This window comes from Zootoca vivipara, chromosome Z (genome assembly GCF_963506605.1).
Source record: "Zootoca vivipara chromosome Z, rZooViv1.1, whole genome shotgun sequence".
NCBI classification, from domain to species: domain Eukaryota; kingdom Metazoa; phylum Chordata; class Lepidosauria; order Squamata; family Lacertidae; genus Zootoca; species Zootoca vivipara.
This window is the reverse complement of record NC_083294.1, coordinates 40,035,463-40,049,013: the sequence shown is the minus strand read 5'-3', so window position 1 is coordinate 40,049,013 and position 13,551 is coordinate 40,035,463. Positions and strand designations below refer to the sequence as shown.

The 13,551-nt window shown below is 43.8% G+C and overlaps 1 protein-coding gene across 2 annotated transcripts in view; it reads left to right on the top strand.

Annotated features, from left to right (window-relative positions):
* MAMLD1 (mastermind like domain containing 1) overlaps positions 1 to 8,044 on the top strand; it is a 126,985-nt gene extending 118,941 nt beyond the window's left edge. The window contains exons 3-5 of one of the 2 annotated variants that reach the window (XM_035113252.2): positions 1,090 to 1,233; positions 5,659 to 5,740; positions 6,718 to 8,044. In XM_035113252.2, coding sequence (XP_034969143.2) covers positions 1,090 to 1,233; positions 5,659 to 5,740; positions 6,718 to 7,736 — 1,245 coding nt within the window. In that variant the 3' untranslated portion in view covers positions 7,737 to 8,044. Of the gene's footprint in view, positions 1 to 1,083; positions 1,234 to 5,658; positions 5,741 to 6,717 lie in introns of both variants that reach the window. The other variant, XM_035113251.2, reaches the window with a different exon arrangement.
* The last annotated feature ends 5,507 nt before the right edge of the window (positions 8,045 to 13,551 follow it).

Here is a 13,551-nt window from a genome sequence, read left to right as displayed (position 1 = left end):
CCTCACTTCCATTGGTCTTTAGATGTGGAGTGAAAACTCTTCTATCCCACCTATCCCACCAGGCCTTTTTTTATGGACTAGGTCAGGCATCCCCAAACTTCCCTCCAGATGTTTTGGACTACCAAACACCCTCCAGATGTTTTGGACTACAATTCCCATCATCCCTGACTACTGGTCCTGTTAGCTAGGGATCATTGGGAGTTGTAGGCCAAAACATCTGGAGGGTCGCAGTTTGGGGGTGCCTGGACTAGGTTTAGGCTGGTACTTGTATTTTTCTGTGGTGGTGTGTAGTTTTATGGTGCATTTTATCTGCCCCAACCCATTCAGCTTTCCACAATGGCCCTCTTTTCCTTTTTTAACGAAATTCACAATCACCTGGTATGGACAAACATGAACATATTGGGGACAGTTTCTTTTTCTGAGAGAGAGAGAGAGAGAGAGAGAGAGAGAGAGAGAGAGAGAGAGAGAGAGAGAATGCTTCTGGTAATTTAGATGCTATTTGGCCTTACAAACATTAGAAAGGTTCCTAGTTTACCGTAAGTGCCCCAAAGGGGGTGAAGCGGGACTTCGAGCAGCTTTTCCTCAGTTTGCAAAAGCTCATGTACCAGGATGTAGAGGATTGGGCGAGTGATTGTTGACAAGCCAGGATGACACATTGTCCTTATTTTGCTTATATGCACAACAGTTCTTACTTGCCCCTTAGACAGGGACTGGAACTTGGTTGCACAATTCAGATACCTCATTATTACGGAAGCTTAAATATGGGTTGGGGTGACTTCTGAATAGACAAATCATATTTATGGTGGGTGGTTCTGCCTCTAGAGGCTCCTGTACCTAGAGTTGGGAGAACTGTACCAAAGGAAAGCAAGGCAGACAAGCTCTAAACCATGGTTGATTGGAAGCTCAGACCATGGTTTTGGTTTTAAGCTATGGTTGGTGCACAACTGTGCTTTGGTGTGGTGTTGGAACTGAGAGCCACTCCATCAGTCTTATCTGGAATGTTTGGACAGATGGTCTAAATGCCCTTATAGTGTTTGTCCTGGTTAAAACAATAATATATATTTTCTCCCTTTTCCTTGCAAGGAACAGACTTCTGCAATCATTGCTAGACTTCAGGAGCCACTAGAGATCCCACCTGCAGTCCCAGCCTCATCCTTGGTGAATGGCTGTAACATAAGGAACCATCTACTGAAGCAGCAGATAATGAGACGGCAGCAGCAGCAGCAGCTACAGGTTGGTCTCTTAGTTTCTGTGAGAAGCCAGATGACTGCTGATGATAGGGCTGTTATGTCAAGTGGCAGACTTCTTTAGATTATCATGGCAGAGTGATGGAACTTAAATTGCAATGCTGTTATCCCTAGGGTTAGTTCAGCAGTTGTGGTACATGATTGAAGTCTTGCAATGGGAGCCATCTTTCCTCACACTTGATCACCAGCCCTCCTTTCTCCGGCAAGCAGTATTGGTGTTCGAAATCTTACTGGCTCCCAATAACTTACCATACTCTTACATTATGTTAGTGTTTATTTATATGCAGCCTATTCTCCGGAAAAGGACCCCCAAGATGGCTCACAAAGAACAACTGCACCAATGCAAATACAAATAATGCAAATGATTTTTCAAAATCAAAACAAAATCTTAAATTCTCAAAAGTATTTTAAAAAATCAAGATACATCCCCACCAAAAAACAAAGAAAATTAAAAGAGAGCAAGAGTAAATACTTAAGTAGTCTTATAGGGGTTCCAGACAGGTTGGGGCAAGGCAGGTAGGAAGGTTTGATGGTTTGAACAGACTCTCCCTCTTGGACAGAACAGAGGAGGAGGAGGAGGAGGAGGAGGAGGCAGTGACCAAATGCATGGATGTGTTCAAACAGGACATGGGGAGACACAAGTTAAGTTCTTTGTGGATTTGTGGAGGGGTTGTCATATTAATATACTTACCGTAGTGAGGTTAGAAAAGAAGAGACAGACTGCTTCCTTTTTCTTTTCACTTGTTACAAAAGCTATTTTTATTAAAGCTTGAAAAGAGAAACGAAGAAAAAGCAATATGCAAAAGTTAAAATCAAATACCAAACATTTTAAACATAAAAACTTAGAAGAAAAGAAAAAGATTTCTGATTCTCCATCTATCAGCTTTATAGACTTAACTTGCTCCATAACAGCATCTAACTCTTCTGATTTCCATAAAGCAAGCTTATATCAGTCTTCAAACCCACATATCACAAGCTCATTCTCCTTTTTGCGCAAAAAGCCCATGAGGGGTTTCTAATCATTAATAAATGTCAACAATGATTTTTCTCTAATTAAACATGTCAACTTTGCTATCTCAACAAAATCCATTAATTTCAATAACCATTCTTCCATAGTACAGTCATACCTCGGTTTAAGTACGCTTCGATTTGAGTACTTTCAGTTTAAGTACTCCGCGGACCCATCTGGAATGGATTAATCCACTTTCCATTACTTTCAATGGGAAAGTTCGCTTCAGGTTAAGTATGCTTCGGGTTAAGTATGGACTTCCAGAACCAATTACACTCATACTTCAGGTTAAGTACGCTTCAGGTTGAGTACTCCGCGGACCCGTCTGGAACGGATTAATCCACTTTCCATTACTTTCAGTGGGAAAGTTCGCTTCAGATTAAGTATGCTTCAGGTTAAGTACAGACTTCCGGAACCAATTGTGTACTTAAGCTGAGGTACCACTGTAGGTAATAATAAGTCCTTCCATCTTTGTGCAAGAATAATCTTGCCGCTGTGTTCATGTATTGCAATAATCTTGCATATTCTTTTTCTTGTTGTATATCCATTAGTTGCAGCAGGAAGAGTTCTGGTTTCAGTTGAACATTAAGCTTCAGAATCTTCTGTATCAATGTGTGTATTTGTATCCAATAGTTTTTAGCTTTTTTGCATGTCCACCAAGCACAATAAAATGTCCCCTCGTGTTCTTGACACTTCCAGCAAACAGTTGGAACATTTTTATACATTCTAAATAACTTCTTCTTAGATACCAACGGTATATCTTTTCGTGAAAATTCTATTTTAAATCATAACACAGTGTGTATTTTAACCCTTTTGTCCTCATATGTTCCCACTCTTCCATCTGTATATTATATCAAAAATAGATTGTTCCTAGATGGTTATTGAAGCCATCTGGTGGTCTCAGCATGCAGTGGTCTCAGAGGGAAGGCAATGAAACAACTTATTGAGGGATCTGTCTAATAATACCCAGTGGGCAAAACTATGTGCAATTCTTGTGTGTGTGTTTAAAAAAACACAAACTTGTGCTAAAGGTGACCAGTTTATTTGACCAGAAAAGACCAGTTCTGATTTGAAGTTATTCCAAGTAAGCACACTTTCAATTATTAATTTACATCATTTGTTTTATTATAAACCACCACCCTCCCACTTGAAATCCATGGAAATTACAAACCACTGCCCACACTTCTTTCTTCCAGGGCCTATATTAACAGCTCCCCATCCCAATTCATGGCTAGAAACTGACTTATGTTTAAATGAAAACAGAGGTTTTCCAGTATTCAGTTCTGTGCACAAATGTTCAGTTCTTGGATGAGATTGCAATGTGGAGGAAAAACACACATATAGTTAATTAAGGTGGGGGAATAGCTGTGGTTTCCCCTCTCTAATTTCCCTAGTCCTGGAGAGACCTTAAGATCATGTCTTGTCTCCATTCTTAAACAGGTTGCCCTGCAAAGTGACAAAGCCCCTTCCTTTCATTAATAAAGGAATTCAGGACCAATGCAACACATTTCACTGCCACCCCCACCTCCCCATTCACCAGTTGCAGCCTTCTGGTCCTCCCATCACCTCCTCATGCTGCTTGCTTCTGGGCCATCTTGCCCAATGTCTTGTTCTCAGCAACAAATGGTTCCTTCCTTGGAGCAAGGTTTTGGAGAGGGCTGATGCTGCTGTCATTTTGGCAGTAGCGGATGCCGTTAAAATCCTTCGCACTAAATTTCCGCAACGCCTTGTTCTAAACAAGGGCCTTTCCTGGGACCGAGGCATAGACCAGCAGACTGGACAGCCGCCAAAGAGTGACACTTTGCTGCAGTGTCGAAGTGGCAGCAGGGCTCCTAGACTCCAAGGTACAGGCAGCTGGGTCTTGGAGGTGGGCAATGGCTGGCAGTAGTCAGCTGGCTGGCCAGCCAGCAAAATAGCATTGAGGGGCAGTCAGCAGCAGAGGACTTGAGGGGGTTGTTGGTCTAGCATCCACCCCAAACTGCCACCTGAAGCAAAGTGATCAGCTTGCCTAATGGGTGGACTGGAGCTCTAAACCAGCTCTTCAACTGGATGCAGAAACTGAAATGCAATCCTTTTGTTCCACGGCTATCAAAGTCAGAGTGGACATTGTAGTAAAGTATATAGGCCTGTCCCTGCTCTTTCAGCCATTCGTCGACAGGTAGTAAACATGAGTTGCATGTCCATAGAGTAACTGCATCGGGTTATCTTCTTAACTGCAAACTTTCTGGATGGGTTTTTCTCTCTTTTCCCTTCCCACACCACCTTGCTGGATATGGGGAGAAAATCAATAGCCGGTCTTTCTGTTACCTGTTCCAAAATCACTCTGCCAAAATGTGTTTGCCTGGCTTGATTAGGACATGTGTTAGAAAGCTTTAAAAGTTCGTTTGCTTTTATTTCTGTTTAAATACATGTGTTAAAATGTTTCTTGTCTCAATGTTACATATTGCCTTTTGACGGGTGGTGCCCAAAAGGCAGCCTATAAATACTTTAAATAATATCCCAATCCCTATTAACTCTAATAAAAACCAAACTTCTATGCCTGGTTCAAATGTAAATCCACAAGAAATTTTTACTGATGAACCACAGTTCGAACAAACCACAATTCTTTGAGTTCATGCATTATTGTTGTTACTTGGTCACACTATTCCAATTGCAAAGGTTTGTTTTTGTAGCAGTCAACAGTGGTCTGTGAACGGGGCCATGATCTCTGTATAATGTGTTGCATCCCGCAAACATTGTGGTTCCCAATAATTCAATTTAAAATACAAAGCATCATAGTGCTTTCTAATAGCCCTTAAGCAGGGGTCAGCAACCTTTTTCTGCCGTGGGCCGGTCCACTGTCCCTCAGACCATGTGGTGGGCAGGACTATATTTTGAAGGGGGAGGGGGAAATGAACGAATTCCTATGCATTTTAAATAAAAGGACACATTCTATTCATGTAAAAACACGCCGATTCCAGGACCGTCCGTGGGCCGGATTGAGAAGGCGATTGGGCCGCATCCGGCCCATGGGCCTGAGGTTGCCTACCCCTGCCCTTAAGGAACAGAATACTTCTATGCGATTCATCCTTTTCTGAAGAGAGAAACAGAGAGAGAAAGAGTGAGAGGGCAGAGGGGGCGGGGAAATTTGGGGGGGGGAGATACCCTTCCATTGCAGCCCTTTCCCATTTTACCTGGATCTCAGCCCAATGAGATTGTTTAAGAGAGTGACAGGGTGCAGCAGAAGGGGGGAAACAACCACTCAGTGGAAAACGAGGTCGGGAAGTTGACAAAAATAAGAGAGAGAAAATGTAATTGTGTATTGATTGTATATGTTTAAAATGTTGAAACTTGATAAAATAATTTCAAAAGAAAAAGAGTGGAACTTGTATTTGATGTGAACATTTTTTCCCTTTCTCCTAGGAAAAGCAGAGGCACGGCATGATGGGAGTAGCATCTGAGCAGAGGGGTCATTTTGTGGGGCAGCTGATGAATCAGTTTCCTGGTAAGGAGTTGGAGAGCATATTCTCGAAAGCTTGACCCTTTTTGTGTGTACTGTTTTAATTCAGGGATTTCAAGGAAACTCTTAATAATACGTAAATATCCTGCCTGCAAATCTCGTGTGCCTTCCATTTCTGATTTGCATAAGCCAGCCTGACTCTTAATAAAAAGAAGGGTCCTTTGAAATGCAAGGGGGTTACATGCCTAAGATGCAGTTCCAGTCCGTCAAGTTCTGGTGGTGATAGCCTCTGAACTGTGAGTTTTGCAATGTAGACTTCAGCAGAGCAAAGCTAATTTCATATAACGCAATTCCTGCATTTGCAAACTAGAGCTGAACTGTGGAATTTGGAAAAGTTAAGATATTTGAAATGCAGGCTTCACAATTTTAAATTACTGATTCTAAATTGGATGGATAGATTTTACACGCCACTGGTGAAATGTGAATATAGCAGCTCTCTCTGTATAAATAAACAAATAAATCATTGAGACACAGCAGAGGAAATTGAGCTGCAGCAGCATAGTTTGATTTTTAAAACATGTTTGAAGAATGTCCAGGTTATGCTTCCACCTTGTTGGGAGCTGAGGGTTCTAGTTTGGCCCAGCTAATCCCTGACAGGCTGGTTCTCCATGTGCTGGAAATTTTTTTTACATGGAAGAGCATTCAAACATAAGATTTTCTCTTTACCTGCAAACCGAAGTGCTTTAGCCTAGCAAGAGTTGCACTCTGTAATCTTGCTGATCATTTAATTTATCTCTAGGGCACTTCAGCAGAATTGTGTTTGAAGCATTAAACCAGAACAGCTTTACTCTATTTAGCAGAGATAGAAACTAGCTTTGCAACAGTTAAAAGTGGCACCAGCGGGGCACAGTTTTATTTGTATGATATTTTGTGCTAAAGAATTGAAATGATGAGTGGAGAATCCAAAGTTTCTCATGCCCAGACTCTTCCTAACTTAATGCCTTGCTTGTTCCTCTATGCAGCCGTTTCCCAGCCCATGCCAGCAGATTGCACCCAGTCCATGCCGACTCCTCCTTCAAATCACCGCCTAATGTCATCTCCCCAGGCAATGTTGCAGAGTGCCTTGGGCTCTGGGATCACTCAGGTGTCCCCCGTGAACCAGAATACTGGGGCAGTGGTGATGATTGCACACAGCCCCAACAAGCAGCCAGGAATGTACCCACCTAATGCCGAATTCAGCCTCCCAATCCGGCAAAGCCAAAATTCCCTGGCTATGAGTTCAGGATGCCAAACGGTTCATGGCCACCCTACTGTTCGGCCTGGCATGGTGCTGGCCAGCTTTGCCTCTGGTTCCCTAGCGAACCACACTTCGCAGCAACAGCACTTGAGGCAGCCGACGATGCCAAGAATGGCTAATGTCTACTCCACCTCTGCTCAGATGTGGTCACCAAGGATGCCAAACCAAAGCCAGATGGATGCCAATATGCAGCAGTTCTCTGGCAATGCTGTCTTCTCGAAGCAGAATGCAAGGCCAAATCTCTCTGGCCCGTCGTTTACCCAGTCTGTGGCACCACCCAATCAGATTGCTCCTGGGGTCCATGCCAGACAGATGCAAAAAGCCAGTATGGGACAATCAGGCCAGAACTTGGGTCCTCTGAATAACCAGAACCTGAGACCCAATCTGACAAGAGTACCTTTGCAAGCCGCAATGAATGTCATGAAGCCAATGCCGCAAGGCGTAACCAGTTTTAACCAGCTCAGTGCTGCGCACCCAGTCGGCCCACCAACTTATCCTGGCTCTGCCGGCCAGTCGTCAGGATCATTCAGCAGAATGAGCACTGCCTCTGAGATGCAACCCCAATACGACTTCCTAGTCCAGCAAAACGATGCAATTCTGTCTGACAACTGCAGCGAGGCTGACTTTATCGATAATCTCATGAAGAATAGCGGCGGAGGCAGCGGAAGCAGCGACGAAGAGTGGCTGAATAATTTGACAATGATAGATGACATTTTGGGGCAACAAAGCTCTGGACACGTGTGATTCTTGAGGGATGCTGATGGGTATGTAAATAATCTGTGCAGGACTAAAAAAAGAAAAAAAAGCATTTACAATAATAATAATAATAGAAATCCTCCCCTTCTTAATTAACTTGCCCAACTAACTCTTCACCTTTCTCCCAGATTTTTCAAATAGCGCTGTATATATAGTTGAATATTTTTTGTAAATTATGTTTTCCTAAACATTAAATATGGAAGTATTTATACTTCTTTGCTGGACTCTTTGTAAATATCCTATAGACTATTCTCTCTCTCCTCTCTCTTCTCTCTCTCTCTTCTCTCTCTTCTCTCTCTCTCTTCTCTCTCTTCTCTCTTCTCTCTCTCTCTCTCTCCTTTCTTATTTTTTGGTATGTTAGAGGAGTTGAGTTACATCTTGTTCCAAATATGCAATTGTTAGTTTCAGTAATACTGTGTATTACAGCATCAAATATTTTATGTCCAGAAAAACAGAATAAACAGGAAGCAAGGACTGCCATATTCCTTGCCTTCCTATGCCCGTGTAAATTTAAGATGACAGATCAACTGAATTAAAAATCAATTTTGATCTGGCGAACAATAATTCAATCCCTACCAGGCCCAGGAATTCATCCAAGCAAATTGCTCAATAAAGGAGCTCATTGTGGCAAGCTCTTGTGCTAGACTGAAGGTGCCAACAACCTGTACACTGTTCTTTTGCTCTTTCTATGGTTGTGGTTGACCCAGGTCTGCACCACACAATCAGTATTTGTGCTGAATGAGTACAGCACCAAGCCATGAGTTGCACGTACGGATGAGCCACAGGCTGAGCATCAGAATCACCTCAAGACATAATGTTTGCCGCTTGCATCAGCTACAAGTCACCAGGTGATGAGTAAGCAAGCAGTGATGTAAGCGCATGTGTGAACTGGTCCACAGGGTAAGAAGGTGGTTGATCTGAAATGCTATGACAAATACCAAGTGCTTTTGTAGAAAATTATCTGTGTCAGAAGCGCATGCAAGCCTGAAAGCATGGATGTCGCCTTTCAGCAATTAGAAACACTTTCTGGCTTGCCCACCTCAGCAGTGTATAGTTGCAGTTTGCAGGCTATCTGTTTCTAGTTCTAAACAACTTTCGTACAGTATCTTCTTCTCTGTTTTTGATGAGACTCTCCTTCCTGCCCCCCCCCCTGCTTTTTCCATTTCTCACCTCCCAGATAAAATGTCTATAAACGCGAATAGCTTAACTTTGGATGTTTTTCCTGTTAAATGTATATTTAAGAGTCTGTTTATAAAAGAATTCCGTTCTACTGTAAGCTTTCTTCAACAATGTTCATACTTTGTGTAATCAGATTTTAATGGCCACATCAGCATCCATTTGTATGACAATGTCCACTTCAAGCACACCAAAATGTTCTTTTTTCCTTCATACCATAATAAACTGCCAGGGAAAAATTGCAGTCACTGCATGTTTTCATTTATTCTTTTTGTTTTTGTTTTTGTAGAAAACAGCATTTTTGGTAAGAGTAGTAACACTTGCAACTGGAATGAATACTAGGCAATTTGCAGGCATTTACTATTTTTGGAGAGGGGCAAGGTCACAAGGCCTTGCAACTCTTTTGGGGAAACTGAATCCCTGTTGCTAAAAAAAAGGGTTTTGAGAACTGTAGTAGTTCTGCCTTAGCACCTTTTTAAAGCCCTTGTGCACAAAGCAGGGAATTGGTGCCTGATCTGCAGGGTTTCCCGTTGCGTCCCTGCAGCACCTACCACTGTAGTGACGCCATTGATTTCTGCCACAATAGCACAGTGCTGGCAGAAACCCACCATTTTATGGGGAAGGGCCATAGCTCAGTGGCAGAGCACATGTTCTGCATCTAGAAAGCTCCAAAAGAATCAGGTAGCGGATGATGAGGCAGATATTTCTCTCTCTGGGATCTGCTGTCAGTCAGGGGAGACCAGGATTTCCCAAACCTTATTGGCCTCCCTGATGAGCTTATAAAGCTGCCATCAACATCAACCCCAAGTTCTTAGGGATGTGGAGAAATATCCATATGTAATCAAATATGTAATAAATATTTATTAATCACCAGTTGCCATTACGAGCAACTGTAAAATGTAAAAACAACAACAACCCCGTATTATTAAATATAGAGGTTTCTTATTACTAAGCGAAATGCATGCCCTTTATTTCTGAAGCTCATATTTCCTAACCACATTTTTGGCACTAAAGCCCACAAACTTCTCACCCCACCCCCCCACCCCAGATCTTCATTCACCACCCTCTACAGTCCCATTGACTGTAGGCAGCCTACATTAATTGTAGGCATAGGAACCATCTCCTAGCCCCACCCCCTGACACATTTGAGGGGGCCGACCCCAGAAGTTGATGGGCATTGCCATTCAAATGGTATGTGTGTGTGCTGTATCTTGAGATCGATTATGCAGAGTGGGGCTTACGTCCGCCCGCCCCTGAATATTTTATACAAGTTGCCACCGCTATGTCAGCATGGCCTGCCGCAAAAGAAAGCTCTCTTCTCAGTTATACTGGTTATTACTCAGTGTGAAATGCTGCCACAGGAAAGGGAGGTTTCACTAACCTGCCCGCTAAGCATACACCTAGAGGTATGTCACTGCTCTACTCCTGGGCCCACAGTGGCACTTGTAGGAAAATGGGGCGTTTTAATTTATTTTCATTATTACATTTACACTCCAATGTCCCTCAAGGTGTTCTCCCACTTCCTCATGTTATCCTCACAACGGCCCCATGAGGCAGGTAAGGTTCTTACCGCAATCTTACACATCGTCGGTACTCAGGGCTGGCCCAAGACATCATGGCCCCTGAGGCAGGCCAAAAAATGGCATCATGGAAGAAGGGGTGAATTGTTGAACTCAGTGGTTGAAGTGGGAATCAATGGGCATTGACTCATGGTGGGCGGGTGCAGACACCCCGTAGGGCAGCCCCTGCCATTTCCTCGCTAAGGGTAGGCGGAGAACAGCAGCACCTCCTATTCGCCAAGAAGCTGCTGAAAAGGCAGCATGGTGGGCACTGCCAAGCAGGCAGCAGCTCCAGCCTTCAAGGAGTGTATAGGGGGAAAAAATAAAAAAAAGAAATAATGGGCTAATGCTGCCAACTTCTTCAAAAGTCCAATACAATACAAGCAGCACGCAAGGGCACAAGATTCAATCATGTTTCAATCAAGTATTATTAGTACAAAAAGAAAACAATAAGAGAACCATATACAAATGCTGACACAGAAGCCAAAACCAAACGTCAAGCAGATAGCATATGCAAATAAATACCGAAAGGCAAACTAGTCTTTATGGTCTTTGAGGCTCTGTAAAAAGGTAAAGGTAAAGGGACCCCTGACCATTAGGTCCAGTCGTGGCCGACTTCTGGGGTTGCGTGCTCATCTCGCATTATTGGCCGAGGGAGCCGGCGTATAACTTCCAGGTCATGTGGCCAGCATGACAAAGCCGCTTCTGGCAAACCAGAGCAGCACATGGAAACGCCGTTTACCTTCCCGCTGTAGCGGTACCTATTTATCTACTTGCATTTTGACGTGCTTTCAAACTGCTAGGTTGGCAGGAGCTGGGACCAAGCAACGGGAGCTCACCCCGTCACAGGGATTCGAACTGCTGACCTTCTGATCAGCAAGCCCTAGGCTCTGTGGGTTAAACCACAGTGCCACCTGCGTCCCTTTGAGGCTCTGTAGCGGTCAGCAAAGTGGCAACAGGTCGAACGAAGTGTCAGTGATAGACAGGCTGCCGGCGTTTTTCACCTGTTTCGCCCATATGACGGGCTTCTTCAGTAGTTTCTCCTTCTGCTTTCTGTTATGTTTAATACATTCACTGGTGGTATGAACCAGGTCTTATTAGTATTCGAACTAAATTACTAATATACATCTAAACAAACAAACATCAAAGGCAGTACTTACAATTCGTATGAAACCACTTATCTTGGCTTAGGCCACAATGCTCAAGTTCTTATTTCAAAAGGTTTTCTCATGCGGCTTTGATACATTTACATATTCACTGGTGATATAAATCAAATTCTAATTATTATTTAGACTAATACAGTAGTACAATTTCTAAAATACATGTACATATAAAGAAATACTTACATTTCTTATATTCAGAGTTTTCTTAGTTTGAGCATGAATTGACTAAGCAAAAATCCTGTGTTTGGAGCACACTTACACTTAGTAATTTAGTTTGAATACTAATAAGACCTGGTTCATACCACCAGTGAATGTATTAAACATAACAGAAAGCAGAAGGAGAAACTACTGAAGAAGCCCGTCATATGGACGAAACAGGTGAAAAACGCCGGCAGCCTGTCTATTATTGACACTTCGTTCGACCTGTTGACACTTTGCTGACCGCTACATAGCTTCAAAGACCATAAAGACTGGTTTGCCTTCCGGTATTTATTTGTATATGCTATCTGCTTGACGTTTGGTTTTGGCTTTTGTGTCAGCGTTTGTATATGCTTCTCTTATTGTTTTCTTTTTGTACTAATAATACTTGATTGAAACTTGATTGAATCTTGTGCCCTTAAGTGCTGCTTGTATTGTATTGGACTTTTCAAGGAGTGTATGGCAGCCATGCCTTCCTTGGAAGCCGGGTCTGCTGCTCCTGCAGATCCTGCCACCTGAAGTAGTCGCCTCACTTTGCCTCATGGGCGGGCCGGCCCTGTCAGTATGTCATCGTGGTGTGCTTGCCAAAATTTCTGCTTCTGTTCCACGAGAGGAGGGAGGATGAGCTTGTGAGTGGGGATTCTCTTGGGTGAGCATGGCAATGACCTCAGAGGAAGGTGTTGCTGCCTTGGCTCAGGTCTCCTCACTTGCTATGGGTGCTTTCTGCTCCACACTCAGCAGCAGTGGCAGGCAGCACTACCACTCTCCCCATGCTTCCCCCTTCCCCACTTTTTGCCCCTGCCCCGTTTTATACAGGGATTCTTGATGTGTGTGGGTCTGGCCACCCAGCACCTCTCACTAATGCAGGGGTGCGGGAACCTGGCCATGCTGGCTGGCGCTGACGGCGGCGGTGGTGGAGTCCAATAACATCTGGAGGGCTACAATCCCCCTCCCAGTAATAAATGCAAACAAGAAGTCGCAAGGATCACTCAGTTGCCTCCTACGCCAACTTTGCATATCCTCCGACATTCCTCAGATGACATTTCTCTCTCCCCACCTCCAACTGACTCTCCTTGAACCCCAGTTTTTCGGTGTGTCCCCCGCAGAGCATTTCCTATCAGAAAAAGGGAGACTGCTACCAATGGGACCAAGCATGCATGGCCTCCACCATTCTGAAAACAACAACCCTTAATCCCCATTTTATTTTATTATTTGGTAGATTTACAAAAAAAAACCACACACCAATAAATAAATTTTAGAAAGGGGCAATATTAGACACGAATGCACAAAGCATAAAACTAAATAAAAATAAATACTTTTTGCACTCTGCTCCCCCTTTCCCCCCATCCAATATGGCCCTGCCGTCTACCTGTCGGAGGAGCTGGCACATCACCGTGGGGCTGGGCCTTGGTGGCAGCAGGCTCTCCTTCTCCTCTCCTGCTCTCCTGCAGCCACTACTAGCTGCCCAAGGGAGAATGCTGGAAGCAGCTGTCATAGAGAGGCCATGCAGCAGCCATTGCTGCCACTGCCGGCTCATCCTCCTCCCTGAGCTCAGTGCTGGTGGCATGGTGGGGGGGATCAGGGACATTCTGGAATGAAATCAGAAGCTGGGGTGGCTTTCGTAATTCTGGGACTGTACCTGGAAAATTGGGACACTTAGAGGGTATGGCGTTGCACCTTCTCCATCTGGGCCCATGCACTTGGAGT